The sequence below is a fragment of the Micromys minutus genome (assembly GCF_963924665.1).
Source record: "Micromys minutus genome assembly, chromosome: 5".
Classification (NCBI taxonomy): domain Eukaryota; kingdom Metazoa; phylum Chordata; class Mammalia; order Rodentia; family Muridae; genus Micromys; species Micromys minutus.
Genome location: NC_137974.1, coordinates 48,998,896 through 49,024,445, shown reverse-complemented (window position 1 = coordinate 49,024,445; position 25,550 = coordinate 48,998,896). Strand labels below are relative to the sequence as shown.

The 25,550-nt window shown below is 38.9% G+C and overlaps 2 protein-coding genes across 3 annotated transcripts; both read right to left on the bottom strand.

The window, feature by feature from the left end:
• Positions 1–2,783: 2,783 nt before the first annotated feature.
• On the bottom strand, positions 2,784–11,007 carry TEX30 (testis expressed 30). 2 transcript variants are annotated; one of them, XM_080916950.1, is made up of 6 exons: positions 10,924–11,007; positions 7,870–7,931; positions 7,186–7,416; positions 4,338–4,389; positions 3,890–4,095; positions 2,784–3,122 (listed from the first exon to the last, which is right to left on the bottom strand). In XM_080916950.1, the coding sequence occupies exons 2-6, from the start codon at positions 7,882–7,884 to the stop codon at positions 2,949–2,951; spliced, it is 678 nt and encodes a 225-aa protein (XP_080773076.1). In that variant the 5' UTR covers positions 7,885–7,931; positions 10,924–11,007; the 3' UTR covers positions 2,784–2,948. The 2 variants fall into 2 exon arrangements, with proteins under 2 accessions (XP_080773076.1, XP_080773077.1); XM_080916951.1 differs by having other exon boundaries at positions 7,870–7,945; positions 10,924–10,963.
• Positions 11,008–12,497: 1,490 nt separating this feature from the next.
• Positions 12,498–25,103, bottom strand: POGLUT2 (protein O-glucosyltransferase 2). Its single transcript, XM_080916655.1, has 10 exons — positions 24,704–25,103; positions 23,401–23,606; positions 21,065–21,270; positions 20,806–20,883; positions 19,518–19,690; positions 19,160–19,397; positions 17,415–17,624; positions 16,673–16,762; positions 15,059–15,166; positions 12,498–14,364 (listed from the first exon to the last, which is right to left on the bottom strand). Exons 1-10 carry the CDS (start codon positions 24,883–24,885, stop codon positions 14,347–14,349), a joined length of 1,509 nt encoding a protein of 502 aa, XP_080772781.1. The 5' UTR covers positions 24,886–25,103; the 3' UTR covers positions 12,498–14,346.
• Positions 25,104–25,550: the final 447 nt, after the last annotated feature.

Genomic DNA, 25,550 nt, shown 5'->3' with positions numbered 1-25,550 from the left:
TTTCCACCCCACCACTGACCCCACCAGACCTCCCCACTTCCTGGGACCCCAAGTCTCTCAAGGGCTAGGTGCATCTTCTGAGTCTAGACCTGGCAGACCTCTGCTGTGTATGTGTTGGGGGTCTCATATCAGCTGGAGTGTGCTGTCTGGTTGGTGACTCAGTGTCTGAGAGATCCTGGGGGTCTAGGTTAGTTGAGACTGCTGGTCTTCCTATAGGGTCACCCTCCTCCTCAGCTTCTTCCCAACTCAACCACAGGGGTCAGATCTTCTATTCACTGGTTGGGTGTAAATAATCTGCTTGTTAGGCCTTTCAGAGGGCAGTCACGATAGGCCTCTGTTTGTAAGCACACCACAGTATTAGTAATACTATCAGGCCTTGGAGTATCCCCCTGAGCTGGATCTCAGTTTGGGCCTGTTGCTAGAGGCTCCTGCTCTGCAAACTGGAATACCAAATGATCAGAGCTAGAAGACAAGTGGAAACATCATTTAAAATATTGCAATTAGTCAGGTGAGAATTGAAAGTAGCCTCAATTAGGCACAACACATCCCCACCCCTTTTCCTCTTGGACACCTTTGTAGCACCTGTTCTATTAAGTCCTGACAAATCGTGTTTGACTCAGGTAAGACTCCTGGTCATTGTTGTAATGAAGCCCAGTATTTCATACACTAAAATAAATAGTCACTAATGTTAAGTGGGTAGGTGTCTGTGGTGTTTTGAATAGGAAGGGCCACCAAAGATTCAAGTGTTTGAATGCTATTAGGTATGGCTTGTTGAAGTAGGTGTGACTTTGTTAGAGGACATACATCATTGTGGAGATGGGCTTTGAGATCTTATACACACTCAAGCTATGCCCAGTGTGGCACAGTCTCTTCCTTCTGTCTGCTGATCTGGATACAGAGCTCTCAGCTTCTCTAGCATGTCTGGCTGGCTACTTGAGTTACATGTTCTTACCAGCAAAAACGAGGCACATGGTTTTCAAGTTACATAAATTACATAAAATATTCAATTACATTCAGTTACATAAAACACCACAGTAATTTCTTATACACCATTGATTTTTTTGAATGATTACTATTCTGTTGAAGTATCTTTGATTGGTGATGAAACAGCATTACCAAAAGAGATTTGGGGAGGAAAGGGTTTATTTCAGTTTATATTTCAGGGAACAGCCCATCACCGAGGCAAGTCATAGCAGGAACCTGAAGGCTTCAACTGAAGAAGCCACGGAAGGGTGCTGCTTACTGGAGTGATCCCCATGACCTTCTCAGCCTAAGCTCTTACTGAACCCAGGCCAGAGATGGCACCATCTACGTATTTTACCTTTATAGTCTGTTCAGTTTAAAAATTTTAGAGCCTTACTAATGACCTTTCAAACCTACTTTGCCATTTTCCTTCCATATGCTAATGATTTACAAATATCCTTTCATACTGTCATTTCCTTACATAACTTTTCTGTGGTGTAGATTGACTCCAGTCCTTATTCATGTTAGGCAAAAGCTCTACCACTGAGCTATGTTACCGCTTCTTTCTTGTTAAAGTTGTAGTTCGTATCATTTTTCAGTGGATAGCTTGGAGTACACTGGGTTGTTTTGTTGTTGCTTGTTTTTGTTATTTTAGTTTACAATGTTTTGATACTTGTATTTTTTTAATTTTAAGTATTCTGTTTACACATTAAAACATTTTAGTCTTGTTTAGGAGATGAGTGAATCAAAAAGCATATATATATATATATATATATATATACACACACACACACAGTGATAAAAAAGGTTTAAAATTACCATTATATATTATTTTCTACTATAATATGAATGACCTGAACAGTTACACAGGATTTGATTTATGCTATATCTAAGATGAAAAAAAGTAATAACTAAAATCGATCTACTCTACCAGGGTGGGAGGAGTAAAGGACTTCAAAGTTACCTGGCATCTTGAAGCTTAGTGCCTACAGCAATAGGTAAATTTACTGATAGAATTTATTACAGAACCATTCCTCATTTAAGTCTTTTTTTTTTTTTTTTGAAAATTTACTACTGAAGCTTTACCTAATAGACATCAAGTACACATTTTATGAATGAAAGCTGCTACTTCACTCTTAAAAAATACTCAGGGTTGTTTGAAATGCACCTCTATAACCTCTGCACCTGTTGAGCCTAGGGTTTGAAGCTACAAGTTTGAACAATCAACCCAACACTGTCCCTTTCACTTTATGTGTGCACAGGAATATAAATGTGGAGTCCCATGGTAGATGCATTTGTGCTCCACCCTATTTTTTTAAGGCACTGCCTCTGAAGTTAGAACACACTGACTTGGCTAGACTGACTGGCCAGCAAGTCCCAGGGGCATGCTGCTGTACCACTTCTTTATATTGGTACTGGGGACTGAATTCAAGGGCTGGCAAGACGCTAAAGAGAAGGGCGCTTACCACCAAGCTTAAAATTAAGAGAACCAACTGTTTCAAGTTGACCTTTGACCTCTGCTCATACCCCACCATTCCAAAATACATAAATGAAAGCAAACTTTTAAAAAAATTTAAGTACTCATGTTTGCATAACAAGCCCTTTATATATCTTGTTAGTATTTTCTTCTTTCTTTTTAAAAGGTGATACTACTTGTCAAAATTAGGCATTTTCTTATCTGCATTTCAGAGTGAAACAAAGACACCATTGTAACAAAATGCAAATGTTTAATTTTTCAAAACTTAACTATACTAATGAAAATAAATTATAGACAACCTTCAATATTTGTACATTATCTTCATATAACTATAACAGTGCTTTCAAAAGATATCTTGTAAAGGATATTTTCACGATACAATGTTTCAAAAATAGGGCAACATTAAAGAACATTAGTCTGAAATACATCTCACAATGCTGAGAGGTATATTTTACTTTATCAAATTAACCAACCGTACTTTTATTCAAAACATTGCTTTTAATGACAATTACTTCTTGTCCATTTCAGTGATTTCCTGGATCCAAAACAAGATCTGTGTGTTTATTTCTTTGAATACATCATTTGTTGACCGTCCTTTCACTGCCATGGAATGATTTGCCTTCTCAATCCAGTGAATTTTACTGGGAGCTTGCATTTTCTGTGCTACTTTTTCCAACAAGTTCTAGAAAGGAAAGAGAAGAGTCTATTGATATTTAGTAAATGATGTTTCCCTTATCTACTGGTCTGATAGTTACTCAAGAGTTTCCATTAAATACCTGCTCTACAGGCAACTTTACAATGGAGTACATAATGAAGCATCAACAGCACAGTTTACTTCTTTCATGCAATCACATCACAGAATATGTCAAGCATTTGCTGACAAGAAAAAGTCAAGCAGATTTGAGTTACTCAAAAAACTTTTTGTTAAACAAAACTTATTTTTTCTAAGGAAACTAGTTTTCCAATGGAATTAATAGTTTCGCATTTGGCTAATATTCAGTAATATATGAATGTTGCCAAAGCTCACTTTGGAGTTAATAACAACCTGCCTAAAATTAAATAAAACAAATGTATATCCTAATATCTCCCAAGTCTTAACAATTAGATATTAATTCTTCAAATAAAGGATTAAACCTACTTATCAAATGCCTTTGGGGAGATGTAGTTTGTTAGTATGTTTTTATTTTTATGTACTCCAAACATTAGATTAATGAACAGTTTTGTTAGTTTTTGTTTTTTGAAAAAGGGTGGATATAACCCTGGCTGTCCTGGAATTCCCTATACATATAACCGAACAGGTCTTGAACTCACAGAACTCCATCAGCCTCTGTCTCCTGAGTGTTGGGGTTAAAGGTATGGGTCACCACATCCAGAGGCTAAATGTGGCAGGTAATAATCTTGCCTTTAGTATGTTTCTTTCACTCATAGAAATATAGAATTCCAATTCACCTTTTCACACATTTCATCTGCTGAGCCTGACACAAACAATACAGGATCCTTTATACGAAAGAGATCTTCATCTCTGAGTTTATGCTGTTGCTTTGGATGGTGCAGTGGATACGAAATGCAAATGAGACCTCGAACAAAATCATCAGCATCATCTGGCTCAGTATGACACATTACAGAAGCAGCTGCTCTTGAGCCCATCGAACGACCTAAAATCAATTAAACTCAATTAGAAATATAAACATTTACATACAACAGTAGTGGTGGTATGGTAAAATTAGACTTGTTCTTATTTATGAAGAAAAAAAATCATAACTCAAAAAAGTGTCAACCAACAAATTCCAATGATCTTGATGCAAACCTACAGTTTAATAAAGTATCAAAACAAAACTATTAAATTAACTTCCTGTTATCAGTTTTATATTATGGTACAATCTATACTGAAGCTTACCTCCAAGAAAAACACCAGCAAGTTTGTATTCTCCTGAGGTCTTCAGGTAATTCTAGGTAAATCAACCAGAAAGAAACTATCAATTCCTCTTGCATCACATGCCACCAGATAGTCTTACTATTACTGAAATATACAAAAATTTGTAAAGACACTGTGCAGATTCTTATAGTTCTTTCCTCTCTGACCATGTAGTCATTATTAATCCTTATGTTGTCCTACTATGTCAGGGAAAAATAAACTTGCCTTTATAAAAATATTAAAACAGTATACTATTGGGATACAATCCAAGAATGGAGTTGTGTGAGAATTCTGAGTGCTTGTACAAAAACCCTCAGAAAACAAAGTAAGAGTCTTGTGACCTCAGTTTCTTCAAATAGAATTGTTCTTGGAGTGTATTTTTATGCTCCTCCTAGGTGTAGCAGACAGGAGTGAGTTTACTTAAGCAATTATTCATGCACCTCTACAGAAAACCATGGGCTTGTCCTTGTGATTGAACATCTTATTCATGGGATTCTTCTTATCCCTCAAACTATAAACTGCCTGGTGCTCTAAATAAAGTGGTTATTGCATGAGACGTTAGTTTGCCCAATTTATCAGCTCCTAGTTCCTACTGCCTCTAGAGTGGTAAATGATACCAGGGACCTGAAGTCTATGAGGTAAGAGAGGAGACCCTCACAGAAGGAGGTGAGTATAACAGGGCAGAAACCAGGGAAAGCATTGCCTTATGTCGAGGAGCCTAAGTATCAAAATTACAATTACTAAACTGCTTGCATGTTGTTTATAATTATAATCCCTGGTTTTCAGAAGAAGAAACTAGATGAAATATGGGAGAGTCTAAAAGAATATTGAAAAAGCATATAAATAAGGGGACAAGATCCTTGTTCAATTTTGGGTCAATTGGGCTTGATTCAAATTATTACTAAAATACTTAAGGACAACATGGAGGGTATTAATCATGACAAAGAGATGGCTGATGCCTTGAATGAATATAAACTGGATGACCAAAGCTTAAAATTGATAAGAGAAAAAAAGATTTTCCTTGTGGAAGCAAAATTGAAAATTACAAAATGACATGAGGGCTAGAAAGATGGCTCAGTGGTTAAGAGTACTGACTGCTCTTCCAGAGGTCCTGAGTTCAAATCCCAGCAACCACATGGCGCTCACAACTGTCTATAATGAGATCTGATGCCCTTTTCTGGTGAGTCTAAATAAATCTTAAAAAAAAAAAAAAACCAAACCAAAACAAACAACCTCCCCCCCAAAACCAAACCAAACCAAAAAGACACAAACTTGGCCAATGCGGGTTCCCTCAGCTCCCTCACTGGAGCTTTCTTTAAATGCATATCCTCCATTGCTTGAAAACGTTACAACCTGGGTAAGCTAGGGCATGGCTGGAAAAGTACTTTGTGTACCCATCTCTCTGGCCTCATGAACTGTGCCTGGTATTTCCAGTGCAACTTTAGCAAAATCAAAATGTTTTCCTAATTATTCATTAACCAATCTATTTAAAATTCTAGAATAAAAGACAGTGTGGAACAGTCCTTTCACATCATTTTGAGTAGCAAAGGAAGAACTATTTGAATCCAGACTAAAAAAATAACCACTTGTGTATTAAGTGTACCCTTTGCTGCCTTTAACTTATTTCCTTCACTAAATTGTCTTCTATAGGTACTAGAAGCATAAAGGATAAACCTTTGGAATGAATTTATTTACACAATAAAGGCCATTAAATACTAACTACTTACTTTACTGTTCTTGTTCAATTAAGGAATAAGGGAAAGACCCAAATCATATGGGTCTCTTTTTCAAGCTATTCTCTAGAATTTTCTGATCAATATAATAATTTAATTAATAGTATCAGACATAGTTTGGATCTCTTTTCTTTGTGGCAGAATAGCACACAGTGCTTTCATTGTTTTAATATTATAATTTGCTTGGATATAGGATACTAAGTGACATTAGTTTATCTAAAACATTTCAAGTCAAAATGGCTCTGGAGGTCCTGCTCTTCAAAAATAGAACGGGGAAATGTCAGAACACGGTCCAAGTGCTTGTGAGAAAACTCCAAGAAAACAAGAGTCTCGTGACCTGAGTTTCTTCAACAAACTATTGGAATGTGTGTTTATACATTGCTCCCAGGTGTGGTACATAAAAGTGAGATTACTTTGGCTTTTGTTATTCATATACCTCTATGAAAAAGATTTTTGCCACAAGTTGGTTATCTTTGTTATTGAATATCTTACTTATGTGATGCTTCTTAACGCTTAAGAGTATAAACTTAAGAGTATTACTCTAAATGAAGTTGGCTATTACATAAGACTGTAGTCAGCCTCATTTTTAGACCCCACTTTCCCAGGTTCACACCACCAACTAGAGATAAGCAGTAAAACTGATAAAGGCAAATTATCTTTTTAAAGCTGGAAATTTCAAATTTGATGAAAATAACATCTAATGTAAATAATTAAAAAAATTTCAGTGTTCTCCTTTTCCCAAGACTTTTAATTCATGCTAATAAACAACATATGAAGGTGGTATATTTGTAATATGCACATTATAGTACGTTCATTGCTCTAGATTGCCAAAACTATATTCTAAAGTTACATTATTATATTGAGTTTCTTGAGCAGCAGCATGAAAGAACACTTACAATGTCAACATTCATCTCCATGAAAACAAACTGATGACAAAAAAAAAAAAAAGAGAAATATGAACATTAAATAACCTCTATGTACATGCAGGTTTCCAAGGATATTAAGGTATTTTTATCTAAAAGTTAGATAAGACAATAAAATATCTTAATGAAGAATTTTAACCAGAACCTGATTATAGGTAAATGTATTGTTCTTACCAAAACTGCTTTATATGCCTTAATTCTATGTACAATATTAAGGCCTTTGCAAGTAAATCTCAGGCAAAAAAACCCGTGAGATGCAAGATGGGATGCCAGTGACATCAAATGAGGAAGATTCATATCTCCTGATGCTCCATGTGTAAGAATTATTCCATATGCTATATTCTTGTTAGGTACCAAACAAACGGCATCCAGTAATTTATTTCCAAAGGGTATTTTTAATTTAACCTAAAATTCGAGAGAATAAAAGTATCAAATTATTTCCTTGACTATTTAAACACCTGAATAAATATACATATTTGTTTTGTAGGAGTTATGACTGAATGTATAGCCTCTAAACAAGTTATATTTATAGTACTTAAGAAATATTTACTGTCATGTGCTTTACGTGTTAATGTATTAACTCATGTAAACATTCCTTGTAATTCTATGAGGCAACTACTACTATTCCTATTTTACAGATAAGGCACAACAGACTAGTTTGCTCAAGGTGACATAGCTATTAGCTGAGAATCCAAAGTCAGGTTCTTGTTCTGGAATCTTTACTCTGCATTTCTAATTCTGTACTGCCTCCACTGTGCACAATGAAAACAAAGCTATTATACAGAAATGATGAATAACCCATTCTCCTACCTCCCCCAAAGCTGATCAGAAGATACTGACTGTATGAAAATATCTTACCTCTGTGTGACTCATTTTCACTGTTGAATAATAAACATAAGGTGCATTACATCTGAATCTCCCTGAAAAGAAGATTCTGTTGTAAAAGGTGAGTTGTCAGACATGAATATGACCCAAAAGCTATGAATGAGCATGTTCAAAAGCTGGAATGAATACAATTAGAAACTAGCTCTTTACACACTGCTATCTCTGTACATAGTTATTACTCAATCATATATTACTTTCAAGATTTTTATGAGCACTCAAAACTAATTACAGGAGCTGGCAGATATTATGTAAGATAAATCAAGATTGATACCTTGACACAGAAGCCTTAAAGTAGTTCACGCCAAAACAGGATGCTATACCTTTACAAAAATATTTTTGAAATATATTTATAAGACTCTTCATTTTTAACTACCCCAACTTAATTTCTATATATCTATTAAATAATTTTCTTCATTATTCCTTTTTTGATACAATCTCAACAATTTTCAATTTAATTTCCCTGAAGCTATTAAATCATTTTCATAATTTCATTTTCTCTCTTTCATATAACAGAAATCCTTGTCATGTGATTCTGTTGATTCTGGGTTTGGCTACCGGACCAATTCAAAGTGCTACTTCTGAGTTAAGCTATGGCAGAGTCCTAGAAATTTTGAACTAATTTTCACTCTGAATCACAGAGAAAATCTATCCCAGGAACTTTTTCATTTTCAGCCAGAATCTCATAATGAAGAGTTTGAAAATATTTAAAGCCAAATTAAAGCCTGGAACCCAGTCTAATCACAAATGATCTGACCATAAGCAATAAAAGTCACTATAATTTTTGTGATCTTTTTTATTGTGAGAGCTTTCATTTTTCAGCATATGACTGGCATGAGAATTTCCACTGTCATCCACATGCCTTCATCAGCATTTGTTTATTCAGTAGGTAACAGTAACATGGTTCAAAGCTCAAAAGATACCAAGAAAATCTTATATTATCTCCTTTCACTTTTGCCTTGCATTCAGAACCCCTCTCAAGGCAACCAGAATTACTCACTTCTTGTCACTCTGTTTAGTAGGTGTGTAGATACATCTGTAAGACACATTCATGGGAAAGGAAATGCTGCATCAAATAAACTTTGTAATTGAAACATTTTCCATCTAATAGGCAAGCTATACATTGATTATTTTCAGTGTTGTATGTATATATGTGCAGGTGCGTGTGTGCCTGCATGTGGAGTCCAGAAATGAATCTCAGGTGTCTTCCTCTATCAGTCGAACTTGGAGTTTATCAATTTGAGTAAGCTGCCTGGCCAGCCAATAAACTTTAGGTATATGACTATTTGGGCTCCCCCAGTCTAGGCCTGGCTTTAGACCCAAAGTCAAGAGTCTCAGCTTTTATAACAGGTACTTTCTTAGCTAAACCATTTCTGCAGGTCCCAGTACAAAATTCTAAAACAGAACTGTAAACAGTAAGGTCTTACTACATACACTTCCTTTAGTATTAAATTCCTTACTACTTCCAGAAGAAACTACTGGCTAACTTGTGTATATGTGTACGCTTCCTCATATCCTGTTCATCCCACCCCAACCCTGTTGAGCCCGGAGTTTATTAATCTAGCTATTAAAGTTTTGGAAGTTGAAAGAGAAGTGGGTGAAATGTGTGTGTTCTTATTTCATATGTGTATTCTCACATTTAACTGCTATGGCTCCTTCAGTTTAAAAAAAAAATCCTTTGTCAAAACAAGCCTCTTAAGCCTCTTCCTAATCTTTTAAACTCCGGGAACACACTCTCTCGAGAGTGAAATGGTAAAACGAATGGAAATATGCTATTGCTCCTTAAAAAACGATTTAGTCTTCCACCTCTGTCCACAATAAGGCACTTTGCCTTCCAGTTCCAACTGTATCAAGTACGGCCAGTTTTTGTGTGCTCTGAAGGCTATAATTTATTCAGACTAGCTTTATTGTCCCCGCTGCTGGTTTAGCCACTGCTTTTTAAGAGTTCATTATTCACCTGTTAATATTTCCAAGGTCTCTTTCCCAGTGACTGTCTCACCTACCTCCCTCCCTCCCGCAAAAGCCAGGTTGGGTGGAGTATGACTATAATATGAGGATTTCAAAGAAAGGGCAATCACCCCAAGTTTGAGACCAGCCTGGGCAAGACCCTGTCTCAAAAACAAAACTAAACATAAACAAAAAACTACATAAGAACCCTTCCCTGTAATTTTAATGGGATTTCTGAAAACAGTAAAATCAGATATATGCTTTTAAGTGAATATCAACCTGGGAAACTCTTCCAGATTAACCTGGAGTTTTAAGGAAAACTTGGCCCCCCTCCAGACTTCATTATGAACTTGTTCTAGACTGTTTCAGTAACACCGAAAATGTTCTGTACGGTAAAAGTTCAAAGCAACTTTTCTCTCTGGCTCCCCCCCCCAAACCCCTTTAGATAAGGGAGGGCTGAAGCCTGGCTCAGCCTCAATGTGTTCCACAGCAGATGGGGAACACTGCACCAACCTGGTAGAAGCAAGGTGACCACGGATGACACACAACAAATATAGCTGATTTGGAACCGGGTTCAAACATCGTGGGCAATCAAGCGCAGAGTTCGGGAGAAAGGAGCTACTTACACCCACAAGGCAGTATTTTATGGTCGTAGCTTCCACTAAGCTTCCAAAACGACGCGGCCACCCGACTTCCAGTTTAAAAAAATTTCTTTTTTTTTTTTTTTTTTTTTTTTAACTCATTGTCTGTTACGTCTGCAGCACTACCTAGGTTGTCACCGCGGGAACAAAACTGTGAATTCTAGCATTGTCCGGGTCGACCAACCAAACGATCAAAAAAATCCAAACCCGAGGTTAGAGATCGACGGGAACCGTCGTTTATTCGCTCAACGACCGCGCGCGTCCCTGGCGAACCTCAGGTCGGGGAGAAGGCTTCGCTCCGTCACCCCCGACGGCCCGGCTCCACCTGCCCGCCGTGCCAAGCCAGTGTCCACCCTCGTCCGCCGCTCTCCACCGACGCCCCGAGCAGCTGCCCACCCGGCTCCGCACCTGTGCCCCCACTTCCCGCCGCCGCCGCGCTTACCAGCGAGCGCACGAGTGTCCGCCGGCGCCCAACCGCCCTCACTCTCTTCAGGGAGCGAACTAACACGCTCGAAGGGACCGCCTCGCCGCCCGTCAGCGCGGCCCGCTACTGCGCTGGCGCACGCAGGCTTCGCCCCCGTCTCGTGGGGACGCGCCGCGGGGCTCGCCGGGAAGGAGAGTTTTTCCGCTCGCTTTGGCTCGGCCCCGCCTTCCGCGGGCGCCTGGAGGAGGAATCCTGAAGCCCGAGTCTGCACGCCAGTACAGCCAAGCGCGGGAAAGACGTCTTGTCCTCTTCCGGTCCGATCGTCCCTTCAGAAGACATGAAGTCAAACCTGACAGCCTCTAACTCACATCCCACTGTGAATTCCTTATCCCCTTGCATTTCGGGCGCGTACAATCCAGTGTCTCATGGCACAAGACAGCTGCTATGCATGCGGTCCCAAACAAACTCACTTAAAACATTCTCTCCCTCTCCCCCCCTTCCCCTCTGCGCTCTCGCTCTCTCTCCTCTTCCCCGTCCCCCTCCATCCACCTTACAGTATTCCTTTCGGCGACTTGACCTCGTGATTTCCTGTGAGCGTTGTAGATGACTAATGTCAAAATAGTGTCTAAAAGGTTGGATGTTTCTCTCCTGTTCCAGGATAGGTTAAGATTCCCACATTATCTTTGCCTGCTTTCTCTACCAGTCACCTGAAGGGCGAGTTGCTAGCATCCTTGTGCCCATCACTTCATTTGGGTGACCTTGAGGGTATATAGGACCCATCCACCCAGACTCTTTGCACCTCCCTCGAGCCAAATGATCAGAATTTCCTCCTGTTCTTTCAGGGGCTTTGCCACTTCACCCCAAACCTACCAAGCAAGTCCTACTGCAGAGGTTTGACTCTTCCAGTTCCTCAGATTGCAGCTTTTACCTAGGACTTCATTTACATGTCCTCTTTTTCTTCGTCCTTAATGAAGAAAAGGGAATTGTGTGTGTGTGTGTGTGTGTGTGTGTGTGTGTGTGTGTGTGTGTGTGTTGACTGAATCTCCTGATCAGGATAACTTGTGGCAAATGTTTGCTGAATTAATTAAATCCCCTATATGTCCCCTATATGCACTTGCTACCAGCCCTCCTTTCTGACCCAGAACATACTCAGAAACAATTAGGAGAAAGCCATTTACCCTAAGTGCTTTCTCAGTTACAGTCTTAACATTTTAAATTAACACTTCCTTATTGTTTGTTAACTTGTCTTTCTTCTCTTCCTCCTCTGCCCTTTTTCATTCCCAGACTCTCTTCTCTCTTCTTTGGATTCTTGAGTGTGTTACAGTGTCAAAGCCCAGGAGCTAACACTGAGATGTTGCAAGGCAAACATTTTATTTTTAGAGCCAGCCCAGACTTACACTCTTCTCAGGAGTAGACCAGAAACAAAAGGCCTTTTTATGGCAAATGAGCAAGTGATTTTTTAAAAAAGACAAACAAAAAACAAAACAAAAAAACCAAGCAAACAAATGGAATTTTGGAGTTATTTTTATGATCATAGAAAAGTACATACTATGAGTAGACAGTTAACATACCATGAAACATTTTATGGTCATCAATTCTTAGAACAATGGAAACAATTTACAATGTGTTATTGCAGAAGAATATAACAACAACAAAACTGACCAGCCAAAAAAATAATCAAGGGGACCTCTAGACATGGATATGCTCAAAGTCTAATAATGTTTAACTAAAAAGGAAAATGGAGTCATCTGTCCCTTAATGGAGGGATAGAGTCCACACTCCTACTGTCCCTTACACCACTAATATACACTGCTAGCTCATGGTTGCTGTTTTTCTAAGTTTTGTTTATTTGCATGTCCCAAGTTTCAATTTCCAGCAACTGTACAATCATTTGCAGCCATCATCAAATTCTAAGGGCATCTTATCATTTCTAGAAGAAACTTGTCATTCCCTTTTCTACTTTTAACACCAGACAACCACTAAAATGATTTGTGTCTATGCCTTTTATGGATTGTTTATATAAATGGAGTCACGGGATGAGATCTTTGATCTGTCATCTTGCCCTTGGAATCTGCCAAGTGTACACTGCGTCTTCTCAAACAATTTCTATCTCTGAATCCTATTAAACAGTTTTATATATTTGTTTGCCAGTCTATGGACATTTGACTTATTGTGAATTATATTGCTACAGTGTTCATATAGTGTGCTTTGGTAAGAGAAGGAGAGGTAGATTTTAAGACATTAAGCTGAAGGCTAGGAAAATGGAGAGAGGGTTCTTAAGGCAAGAAATGTTAAAAATGCGACATTAGAAGAAAAAAAAAGTCCTCAATACACCAGAAGGATTCAGCCCCACTAAATGATGTCTTAACATTAATTTAAGCCAGGGAAACTGATTTCAGATAGTGACTTCTAGGATTGCAACACATTAGTATTGTTTTAAACAACTAGGTATGTGATAGTTATTGTCACAGAAGTAACAGGAAACTAATATAAAACCCTTATTTATTAACCAAAATTTGAATTCTATGTGTACTGGACTATAATTGTTTTTGATGGTTTTAACCACTTAAAATGTTAAAATTATTCTTAGTTTCAAGGTTGTACACACATGCATGGTGGACCAGATTTGGCCTGTGGGTTGTAGTTTAAAATGTGCTAAATCAAGGCCTGGTAAGGTGGCCCACTCCTTTAATCCCAGCACCCAGAAGGCAAATGCAGGTAGAACTGAGTTTGAAGCCAGTCTGTTCTACATCTGTGTCTTTGTAATCAAGATGTGTCAGGCCTGAGGTGTAAGGGAGAGTCTACAGGCAACTGCTGAAGAGTACGGTAAAGTACGCAGAGACTTCATAGCAGAGTCACAGGTGTTACATTCCTGAATGAGCTAGACGAAGTAGAGTGGATCCTGGCTGCTACACAAAGGGAAACAAACCTCAGGGCAGGAAGGAAACAAGCATGAGGTGGTCAGTGACAGACTCACCACGTGCAGTAACAGACTTGACTAGCAACAGAGGCAGAGGCCAGATAAAGGCAGCTCTTGCATGTTTTATTAGAATGAGGTTTGGCTGAGACTCGGTGAATAGTTATTCCAAAAGAAAAGCAGCTTAAAGAAGACAGTCATTTGCATTTTTTTTTTTTGTTCTGGGTTTTGGAGGTCTGTTTGAATCAGAGCACTTGCTAGATTCAAGGACCCAGACTATCCTATTTCTACTCATAGATAATAACTGTAACAAAACAGACCCTTAAAATAAAAGCAGTTTTATCATAAAAAAATTTAAAATGTGTTGTAAAAGGCAGTCATGGGAACACTGCATTAAAAGACATATGAGAATGTGAATGGTCACAAGTAAATCTTACACTGTCTGTGAAACACACTTAAAAATCATCTTTATAGTAAAGTGTCTTCAGAGCACCATCATTTTTAAACAGAAGATATTTTGCATATCAGAGTTCATCTTTGGCCTGTAATTAAGAAGAAAAATGTTAAGAGTCACTAAAAAAAAAAATCTTAGGAGTGAAGAATGCTCATACCAGATAATTATTTTTCCCTAAAGAGGAGGGAAAAAAAATCCAAGTTTCTCCTAGGTGTTCTAAATGCTCAGGACGGAACAGAGCCACCGAGGTATAAAATCACCCCTTAAAGGGAGTGAGTGGTGAAGACCCAGGGTCTGTGTCACCATCACACCCTGGGCTACGGACAGACCGTGTGAAGGGATGGAGTAGACAGAAAACAGGAGACTCTCACTCAAACTTCCAATCCTTAGTGGAAGATACTGATTTGGTATTTACTTCCTGTAAATCATTAAGAGAAATGGACCTGCCCCATATTATGAGCCAAAACAAATATGATATTTTATTCCATTTCATTATTGGCTGTGTGACTTCATGGGTCTTACAGCACAGAAAGGAATTAGCAGAGATGGTGTACCCTTTAGGGGTTAATGCGTTAGTGGTAAATCATATCTCAATAAAGGAAGACTAACCCATAAACCAAAATTCCTCCTTACAGACAGTCAAGGTATACAAAGTCTGACCAAGCTGACGATGAGCTGCTAACATTCCAAATAGCATTCAGAACTCCATACTTCACAGACAGTGTCCTATCAAACGAGCTGGCTCTATCACACCAGTAGAGCCAGAAAGTGAATCTCGTTACCTTTCTCCTGTGGCATGTGCAAGGGAAGAGGTCATCCTCAGACTGTGGCTCTACCCTCTTCATGCCCTCTCGAATTTGGGGCTCACTCACTTGTAAATCGGCATAGCCCTGTTAGACAGCAATACAAAAGCATTTCTTAAGCAGCTTTTAAAATCTACTCACCAAATGAGACAAGCTGGAAATTATAAGGAAAGCACTCATTTAATGCACATGTTCTCCATATCCATTTTAAATGTTCAGTACTGTTAGTGCTGTGAACACTGGCTACCAATTCCTAACATACCCCTTATTAGTCTACTCATGTGTGTGTAATGTGTATGTTGGTGTATGAAGACCAGCATCGGACATCATATGCCTTCCTGAGCCACTCACCACATTATTTTTAGGGGCGGGGTCTCTCTCAGTGAACCTGGAGCCCACTGACTGACTAGACTGGCTGGCTACCAGCCTAGGGAATTCTCTTGTCTCTGCTTCCCAGTGCTGGGATTACAGATAAGTTTTGCTACAAATGGATCTTCACAGGGTGCTAGGTGTCCTAACTAGTCCTAACTAGTCTTTATGCTTATAACTACCTTCTGTGTTGAGTGTAAATAATATTGCACAAAATCCTCCCAAGAAGGAGAATAGAGCCTACTTCTTCCTTCCCCATTAAGGCTGTACAACTCTGCACCTTTCTTGATTATATTCTAATTCTGCAATGAGCACTGTGCTGAGGTATGGATGCTGCATATTAGCTAAGCACCAACACAACCCACTGGATATTTAGATGTTCAGACAGTAATCCCCCAGACTAGTTCATCACTTTATACCTCTCACTCTTTCTACCCCTTACCATCTTCTAGGAAAGATTATAAAACAGACCAGAACAAATCAGATCAGACCAACTTTGCTCTGTAGCAGAGCCCAAGATATCTATAAGTGTGAGGCAAGAATCTGTTACTATTACTAGCAAATACCTTGTTCACTTACACATTTGTTTTTAAAGATAAGCATTTTAAATGATCAGATATGTTGAGATTACAATGTATAAATTCTGGTCCATGAAAATAAGTTTCCAAAAAAGACATGAGTTATTTGGGATAAAGAGGATGATTATAATTAAAACCTTTTTCATATTTGTATTGACTGCCTACAGTACCCCATTGTTGCCAAGCAGTCCCCCAATGCAAGTATTGAACAGGCCTGATCCTACTTAGCTCCCAGATTAGTGATCCTGGGCTTGTCTGACCACAGACCTCTTGAACTTTCAACCTGTCAGGACACGGGCCTTTTTCTACCCAAGTTTGGGCTTGCTTTCCATACATACAACTCCAGCCTCCAAATGCAGGCCTAATATCAACACTTTTTTACTGGAAGTTTCCAACTTTTTTCCCTTACAGTGCTCAGAACTGAACCCAGTACCTCATGTATGTTAGACATGTACTCTACAGTAAGCTACAATCCTAAGCCCCAGATACTTATTACTTAGTATCTAAATCTAATTTCTATCAAAGCCATACACATATGTCCTTATACTAATATACTTTCAGAACATTTTATGTAAAATATTGTTTGCCTACAACATGTCCAGTGCCAAGCAATATGAGGAGTGTACATGTGTGTGAAAATACTAACCTGGAACAGTTTGAAGTAATAACAGAATATATCATCACCCATTAGATTATTTCTTGCAAATTCTTGTCCTGCTTTTGCTATCTTCTTTGCCTATAGGAAACCAGACAAACAAATCACCCTTAAATGGAACTGTTTGTTTGTCTTGCAGAGATATGCAGACCTTAAGACTACACAGTGAGATGACCCAGAAAACATATCCTTAGGAGTAGCCTTACATGGTAAAAGGCACATTTCACAAAGTATGTCTGTTCAGCTCAGAGAGGTTTGTAAGATTTGAAAGTACAAGTTGGCATGTGGGATGTGTTAGAGATAAGCCTCCCTTGGAAAAGACAGTTAGACCCAAGCAAAGTATCAACAACTTATCAAGTATACAGAGTGTGAAGCCTTGCATGTTCTCTATTGAGTTTTCAGCATACATTTAGTTCAACCTTACTTGTATTAATAATTCCTCATTTTATTCTATAGTAGTTACTGACATCTACTGCCAGATAAGCACTGCTTATGCCCATGACCAGCCTTACTGAAAGAGAAAACACAAACAAGCCCAGAGTTTAGCAGAGCGGTCGGCCAATCCAGAATGTTATGTTCGCCTCGAGAGGACATGCATGTTACCCTTGGTCAGACAGCATCCCATGTACATGTAGAAGCTGTATTTGAACATACCAGCGTCCAGGCATGTTTCCAACACTCCTGTAATACAGGGCTACAAGTGGGAGCAAACCTTCTTGAAACCTGAACTTACCTCAGCATCATGGTCTTTTGCCCACTTAAGCTTTTCCAGCAGATCACTTAGGTTGCTTTTGACTGGAATGTAGTGTTTCCAGGGCTGCAGCTCATTGTAAAAATGTTCATAGTAGATGGAATCCTGCTTCAGGACTACACTATCACCTACCAGTAGATAGGGCAATCGGTATGCGGCCACAGTACCATCAATATTTATCTGATACTTGTGCTGCAAAATAGGAGAGTGTAAGAGGCTTTACTAGATTCCAAATTCTACTCATTTTTCTTCCTCTCCATGAACCATTTAGTCATCCTCAGACTAACTTTCCCTCCCCATTAAAATTTAATAAATTCTCTTATTATACAGTGTTGACTTAGGAGCTAAAGGTCATTTGATATGGCCCCAAATTTTCCAAACACAACTACATATCTAATACTGAAGCAGCTGACAAATTAATAATATGGATGCCCTGAAGCTCAACATCAAGAACAGTGGACTTTAGCCTCTCATTCCCCTGCCTCTGTTGATTGGCATGTGCAGCGACTGGCATCACCTTCCATGTCACATCAACAGCATTTTAAAAATATAAAATGGCTATACATATTTCTTAAGGTAATCAATAAGCTTTGGGGTAAGAACATCTATCAATAATACTATGGAAACCAGCAACTCTAGATGTAGAAAATTCAACATGCAAGAAGCCAAGTGATCCAATCCTGCCCTTGTGGTGAGGAGATGGCCCAGACAGTCAACTACTTGCCATGAAAGCATGAGCACCTGAGTTTGGATGCCCAGAACCTATTCACAAGAACTAGGTGTGATGGCTTGTGCTTGTAATTCTAGTGCTGGGGAAGAGGAGATAGATGGGTCTCTGGAGCTTGAAGGACAGTCAGTCTAGCTTAATGGACACACTCCGGGCCAAGTGAGAGACTTTGTATCAAAGTCATGGTATGTGGCTCCTGCAGAATGACACCCAAGGCTCTTCAGAACTTTATACACACAGGCTTGCACATGTACCTATGAGCACACATACATCCCTTCTGAGAAGGAATGGCTAATCATGTCTTTTGTTACACTTAAAACAATTTCAACATCCTTATGTGAAAAACATGAACATGTGAATTATTAGCATCTGTAACGTCTACCTACTGCCATAGAACCCATCGTATGATGTCAGCACACAGAGCAGAGAAGTTCACCAATATCTCATTTCCCCCCACCTTTTTGTTGACCCAAAGAACTTGAGAAACCTCATTGGTGGTGGGAGAGTGGGGGTGGCATTGCTTGAAAAGTTGTGAGAAAGAGGATCACTCCATGGGAAACGTGAGAAATCTACACTCAGGGTGCAGAAAACCATCTGTCATGGCCAGAATGCCTAGGCAGAGCATTTGGATGTATTTCAAGTCATTCTTCAGCAGAATGCCTGAGAAGAGACGCCTGCTTTGTATCTTGTTATGATGCTATGATTTAGGGGAGAAGTACTTCTAAAATGATTTTACACACTTACTAATAAAAACAGGATTTGAGCAAACACACATTCATCTTAAGATAACCCTTAAATATAGCCTTTTCCAGGCTCTGAATTCCCATAATGCCTATTCAGCATCAGTGTTTTATGGTGAATCTAGATTCAGGCCAAATCCTCAGTACTCATTGTATTTTGTGACACTTTCCCTTTCTCTGTGACATACAGACTTTAGTTTCTTTTCCCCAAAGTGTATAAATTGGAAAGCAGAGAGGTATGTCCATAGATGACGTCATACCTTGAAGAAGTCAAAAAATGAAATGTGTTTCACAATGGGACCATACAGGCTCTCATCATGCTTAAAGAAGAAGAAATTGGTGAAAGCAGCATCGATGAGCTCTGGATGTTTTCTGCTAAGCTTTACCAGCTCTAGTCTTTCTTTGCGGCTGTCTCGGCCTCTCCAGACAGCTGTGGAATTCTTACTTTCCCAGGGAGGCCCTGTGTTAGCTTGCACCGACATCATATCCAGACTTACTCTGGAAGACAGAAAACAGAACATGTCTTCCTCCAAAACTATCAGTTCATGAAAGCAGATGGAAAAGAACTCACCAAGGAGAGCAAACCAAGGCTCGGGGTCAACCCTGACCATCTCTCACCGGCCCATGGTTTCTAGAACAGAATCAGTCAGGTCGTACGTAGGCATCACAATATCCCTGGACTCTGTGGAGCCACACCAGGAAAAGATCGGCAGAATGTTGGAGTTGGATTTCTTTTTTTCCAAAGGCCAGTCTCCCAAATTAACAAAAAATTCCATATCTGGCATCCTCACCTAGAAGTGGGGACAAGAAGAGCTTACTCACCATCTCTGCATTGCACACGATCATATAGTTATCAGTTAAAATTAGCAATTGGAACTAAGTATCAGGTGCTTATCTGCAATACTAGCAGCCGAGCAGCTGTGGGGACTCAGGCAGAGTTGGATGCTGGTGTGCTAAATTGACTAAGTAAGGCTAGACTGGGCTACATAGTTCAGAGCCGGTGTGGGCAACGCGCTGCCTCAAAGTACGGAGAAAAGAGATCTCTGTGTGAGTATGTGTAGGTATGTTATATATGACATACATACATGAAAAGGTCCCAATGATTAGTCGTAGTACAAAAAAAAAAAAAAAAAAAGGCCAATTTTTCCATCTTTAGGCAATGACAATTCAGATTAAATGGCCACAAACTTTTCAGAATATGACATTCATATAAAAACCTTCAATTTCTTTCTGTGGTGTCCAAGTTGGCCATCAGACTTACTATAAAATAAGAAACTGGCAAAGGTAATTTCTATTGCTCTAATATTGCCAAGAATATAATGAGATCATAGAGAGGGTGGAGAGAGAAGAGAGTGGAGAAAGGGAGGAAGTGTTGCTGGGAAATACAGCACTTGGGGTTTTAGCCCTGGGCTCTTGTTAATGAGGTAGAAGCATTTTTTTTTCCATGTGTACCATTGCTGTAGACTGACTTATTGCCCCCTAAATTATATATATAATATATATTATATATATATATATATAATATATATATATTATATATATGCCTAAGTCTTAAACGCCGATGTCTTAGAGTTACCTTATTTAGAGAGCAGTCATTGCTGATGTAGTCAGTTAGGATGAGGCCACACAGTATGTGGGATGAGGCTATCTATCCTGTATGATTGGCTTGACCCTTTCAATACTTTGATTTTTGGATTAGGGGCCTCCAGAACCATCCTCTGCTTTTTTAAGGTAATATATAGCAGCCCTTAATATCTAATACATATGTCAGGAAAAAATTAACCTTAGAATAGCAATATAGAGGGCACCAGGATAGAACACTTTATATTGATGTTAATATTTTGAAAAATTAAATTATAAAGCCTAGACTGACGTTTCTATCCTAATGCAGAGAAGATATACTAACCTTTCTAGTCAGTGAAAGCAGTATTGCATCCATGAAAATCCTAAAGCCAACATGCTCACCATGAGTCTTGATATAAACCTACAAGAGAATTTGACATTTACTACATGTGTGGAAAGGGACTAGCAGATATGGCTTAAAAAAAAAAAAAGGCTTGTCAGAAAATGTACATAGAATGATATACATTTAACATTTAACAAAGTAGCCAGATGTAATCAAAAGGTCAACACTACAGAGTCCAGAAAAGGAACAAACCACGTACCTTATTGTCCTTTAAGGTATAGTGACACAGGCTTTGCCTCTGTCCAAACCGTTTTGGGATTTCTGCTGCAATCTTTTCGGGATCAACAGTAGGGAAATGTGCCAGGTCTTTCTGGATCTGTGTGATAGTTTCTGGACAGCTCATCTCCCGTAGCCAGGCTGCACTGTCTTCCAAAGGGCAGTCACAGTTCTCATGGTACACAGGTCCTATTTACAGATAAGACAGCAGTATAACACAGCAATGAACTCTTCACTTAACAACTGACTCATCACAGAGAAATGTTCCGTGAACTATCACCCTTCTATCTGGTCAGGTCTTCAGATATACTTTCTATATTTTTCTATTCTGGTCCACCTTGCACAGGTGCAAATCAAGTCAATGGGTGGTATACATGTCCTATGTAGATATAATTCATTTGTCTTTATACTTCATATAATCATCATGGGGCTGGAGAATTGGCTTAGCAGTTAAGAGTACTTGTTGCTCTGACAGAGGACTAGAATTATTTTCCCAGGACCTTATAATGACCTATAACGTCTGTCATAGTGGACCCAATAGCTTCTGTAATACCTGCACATGTGTGAACATGCCCTCATTATATGTGTTTATAAATAATTTTTTATTTCTAAATCTTAGAATAAACAAATATTGGCAAAAAATTGAGGAATCTATATGTCCTAAAGGATAAAAGTGATATGATTTTATAAATATATGATAAAAGTGATTTTACTGGTTTATTATAAAGACTTCTTTGGGTGTCTATGGGCTAAGAGATGGCTCAACTATTAAAGGCTAGGCTCACAATAAAAGATATAAAGTACTTTTCTCATTGGAAAAACCATTGCCAGTAAAACAAAAAACCCAAAGGACTCCACCAACCTTTTTTTCTTCCTTCCTTCCTTCCATTTTTTTTTTTTTTAGAAAAAGAAACATAAAAGAGCAAAGGTAATCCTATAAACTTGTCACCTCACTCATATCAAAATGAATTAATTATATTTTTATAAAAATAATGCTAGGGTGACATAAGAACTAGAACAGGAACCATTGCTCCTTCCTGATAGCCTCAGATTCCAACCTGACCCAGTCAAATGAAATTTATATACATTTTAACATTTTGTAGGCTGGACTACACCAAGGAGTCCCAGTGAAATGTAAAAGAATTTACATAGTTAAAAAAAAAAAACTTTGTAATTTTCTTTTGATCCCGTCTCCCCAGAGAAAGGGGAAAATGCTGTCTTTTTTTTCACAAAGTTCTCTTCTCATCCCTATGGGAGAAAACAGGAAAGAATGTTTTGGTAATAGTGGCATATGACAATGAGAGCCAAACCAAGACATCTGGTAGGCCTGGCATCTACAACATAGACAAGGCTAGCCTCAAACTCATAGAGGTAACTTGCTTCTCAGCTTCCTCGGAGCACTGGGATTAAAGGTGATTGCCACCACACCTGTCAATCTTAGTTACTTAATTGGATCATTCCTTCCAGAATTATCTGTGACTACATATTTAAACTTGATTGTTCGGACAGAAGCTACAGTCAGTCTTGATCTGCAATATGGGTGCTGAGAACCAAACCAAGATCCTTTGGAAAAGCAGCCAGTGTTCTTAATCACTGAGCCATCACTTCAGTCCTGTCAATTATTTTTTAACCCCAAGATTTACACAAACATGCACACAAAGTAAAAGTCTGAAGTAGTACAACATAAAGATGGTAATAATATTAAGTATAACTTTTTTTGAGACTTTGTTTCAATTTCAAATGTGCATAAACACATATCAATTATCATTTTATACACATATGTATATGTTATATATTATTGTAAGCTGTGTTCCAAATGGTTTATAAAACCTTGTTGTAAATTATAAATTAAAAACCTCCCCAATGGCCAAAAATTTGTTATTATACATTATGCGTATATGCACATGCTCACATGAGTGTGGGAGCCTGTGTAATATAGACATCCTCTTCCCTGAAGCTGGAGTTCTGGGTGGCTCTGAGCCTCCTGACATGGGTGCCGGATCCAAACTCTGGTCCTTTGCAAGAGCAGTGTGTGCTTTTCACTGCTGAGCCATCTCTCTAGCTTTGTGACTTGATTATTCTCACTGAGATGTCCTCAAGGAGCAATTTTTCTAGTAATGGTTCTTGGTCTTTAGTGAATTATAATCACCATGTAAATAATCAATACCTGTCTTTTGCCAAGCTGCCTAATTTAGTTTTCAATTAGAAAAACATCTAGATTTTTTTTTTTAGTGAAAAAAGTATGTTAAGTTTTTTGACAGAATTCTTATTGATGGAATGACACACATTTTTGTATTGTAAAATTTTGTTTCAAAATACCTTTTAAAACATAAGGAGACTTAGCGACATGCTTTCCATGGTGTTTAACCTCTATCTTCAGATTTCTGTAGCTTGCATACATTCTATATCTTACTATGAAGGAACCATCCTTTCGATCTAAAACCTGGACACCAACTCTAGTAAACTGCTCATCAGGTGCTGTGATTTTAATCTGGAACACTTTTTCGCCTGGAGAAGATGTAAACCTGTTATGGAAAACAGTGAGATATGAGGGTTATTTTAAGAGCAAACCCACACTATTTATTCTCTTTAATCTGTAAAGGTTGGACATTCTTTCTTTTAAGATATGATTGCTTGCTTCTTTCTAAGGTTTTTAGTACCAGGACCAATATGATGGAACAGAGATAAAAAAGATGTTAATAATAGCATAAAATTCTTTGATTAGATAGTTACCAGGAGATAACACTTAAGACTAGCAATCTGACAGAGCAATATTCCTATCAGCGAACTATTCATTCATGATCAACACATCTGGCAATTTGTCATTTGTTAAGTGTTCACTTCAAGGATGACCTTATTTGAAAAATTGTTCTTAATGGCTCAAAAGGAAATTCAGTATTTATGGGGCTGGGAGATAGGTAAATGGTTAAGAGCATTTGCTGTTCTGTAAAAGACTTAGTTCAGTTCCTATTACCCTTTGTCATTAAGGCTCATAACTATCAGCAGTTTCACCTTAAAGAGATCCAACGCCCTCTTCTGGCTTCCCCCAACACCTGGGTGTGAGTAAAAACCTACACTCACATCATGTAATTAAAATATCACTACCACTAAAAGTCTAACAAATATGCCAGTACTCTAAATCATGTTTAGTTATGGGGAAAATCAGAATAACTGGTCTATCATGTTAGCAACACAAGTGTTTCTGAACTGAATATTCCTGCATTTGGGATGTGTTTAGTTTTCCCAGTTGTGCTGTTTTTCTTAAAACAGCTTGTGGGAAAGCATTTAAAAATAAAATAAAACAACAGAGATTTGTTTAGCCTCGATTCCAATCTAAATAGACAAGAAGAGAGCTGTCATTATAGCAATATTATTTATATTAAACTGGTACACATTTCAGAATTATTTCTAAAGTCACAGAGAAAAGTTGATTTGGGAGAAAAAGCCAATTATAACTAGATGTAGACAGCACTCAAAAATTCTGGAATGTAAATTGCCGGCAGAAAAGACGAGTCGGAGCATATAAAGATGAAGAACAAAACCAAAATACACAACAGGAACAAAAACCCCATCAGCTGTTTTAAACCACGATCCCAAACAATTGAGTCATTTCTTCACTTACTGTTCTCCTGACGTATCCACCGCCCGAATGTAGAAATAGCGGGCAGGAAGGACAACGTGAGCTTTTAGCCCGGGTCCCCATATTTCGCTCTTCTCTGGGCTCAGGCTCCTTTCTCCGCCAGTCTGGGCAAGTGCTGGCACAGTCCCCAGAAAAAGGCAGGAAAGCAGCGAAATGCTGAACATTTACAAGAACGAGTCTTGGAAGATCCACGGATAAAATGCAAACGTGCTAAGTGGATGGAGCTAGCCTGAGTAGGTAGGAGTACGGTGGTCAGTCCTAGCAGCAAAGTCCCTAAAGTGTCGCTTGATGTGCGGGGTCGGCGCGTGGGGCTACGTTGTGCCCAGGAATGTCACAAACTGCGCGGTGGCATGTCCAGGAGAAGGACGCCACTCGTTCTGCTGAACCTGGTAAGAACCGCAGACTCCTCTTTCTCCCGACAACGACAAACTTGTGTTATTCTTGCCACTAGAGCATCACTTTGGGAACGAATCCGTTGCAGGTTCTAGCCAAGGTGAGAGGAGAAGGATTGGCCTGCGCTGTGACCAGTCTTAGTAAGGTCTTCTGCTAGTGGATGAGTGGGTCAGAGTGGACACGCGTCCTGGGCCCTCAGCTTTCTGGGATATGTAGTCCATCATAGGACTAGCGGAAATCCTGCCAGGAGCCCACCCCCAACTACTTTCCTTCCTTCCTTCCTTCCTTCCTTCCTTCCTTCCTTCCTTCCCTCCTTCCTTCCTTCCTTCCTTCCTTCCTTCCTTCCTTCCTTCCTTTCCTTCCTTTCCTTCCTCCCTCCCTCCCCTCCTCCCTCGCTATCTCCTTCCATCCTCTGCCTTTCTACATTTTTTTTTTT

Bases quoted from the DNA above. Each gene is read 5' to 3' on its own strand.
- TEX30 (XM_080916950.1), bottom strand. The intron at 4,390-7,185 runs GTAAGAACAATA...TGATTTACCTAG, and splicing joins AGGCATATAAAGCAGTTTTG to AATTACCTGAAGACCTCAGG. The intron at 4,096-4,337 runs GTAAGCTTCAGT...AATTGATTTTAG, and splicing joins TGCTGGTGTTTTTCTTGGAG to GTCGTTCGATGGGCTCAAGA.
- POGLUT2 (XM_080916655.1), bottom strand. From the start codon at position 24,885: ATGTTCAGCATTTCGCTGCTTTCCTGCCTTTTTCTGGGGACTGTGCCA. The intron at 19,691-20,805 runs GTTAGTATATCT...CCCCACTTCTAG, and splicing joins TGCTTTCACTGACTAGAAAG to GTGAGGATGCCAGATATGGA. The intron at 16,763-17,414 runs GTAAGTTCAGGT...GGTTTCCTATAG, and splicing joins CAAAAGACCATGATGCTGAG to GCAAAGAAGATAGCAAAAGC.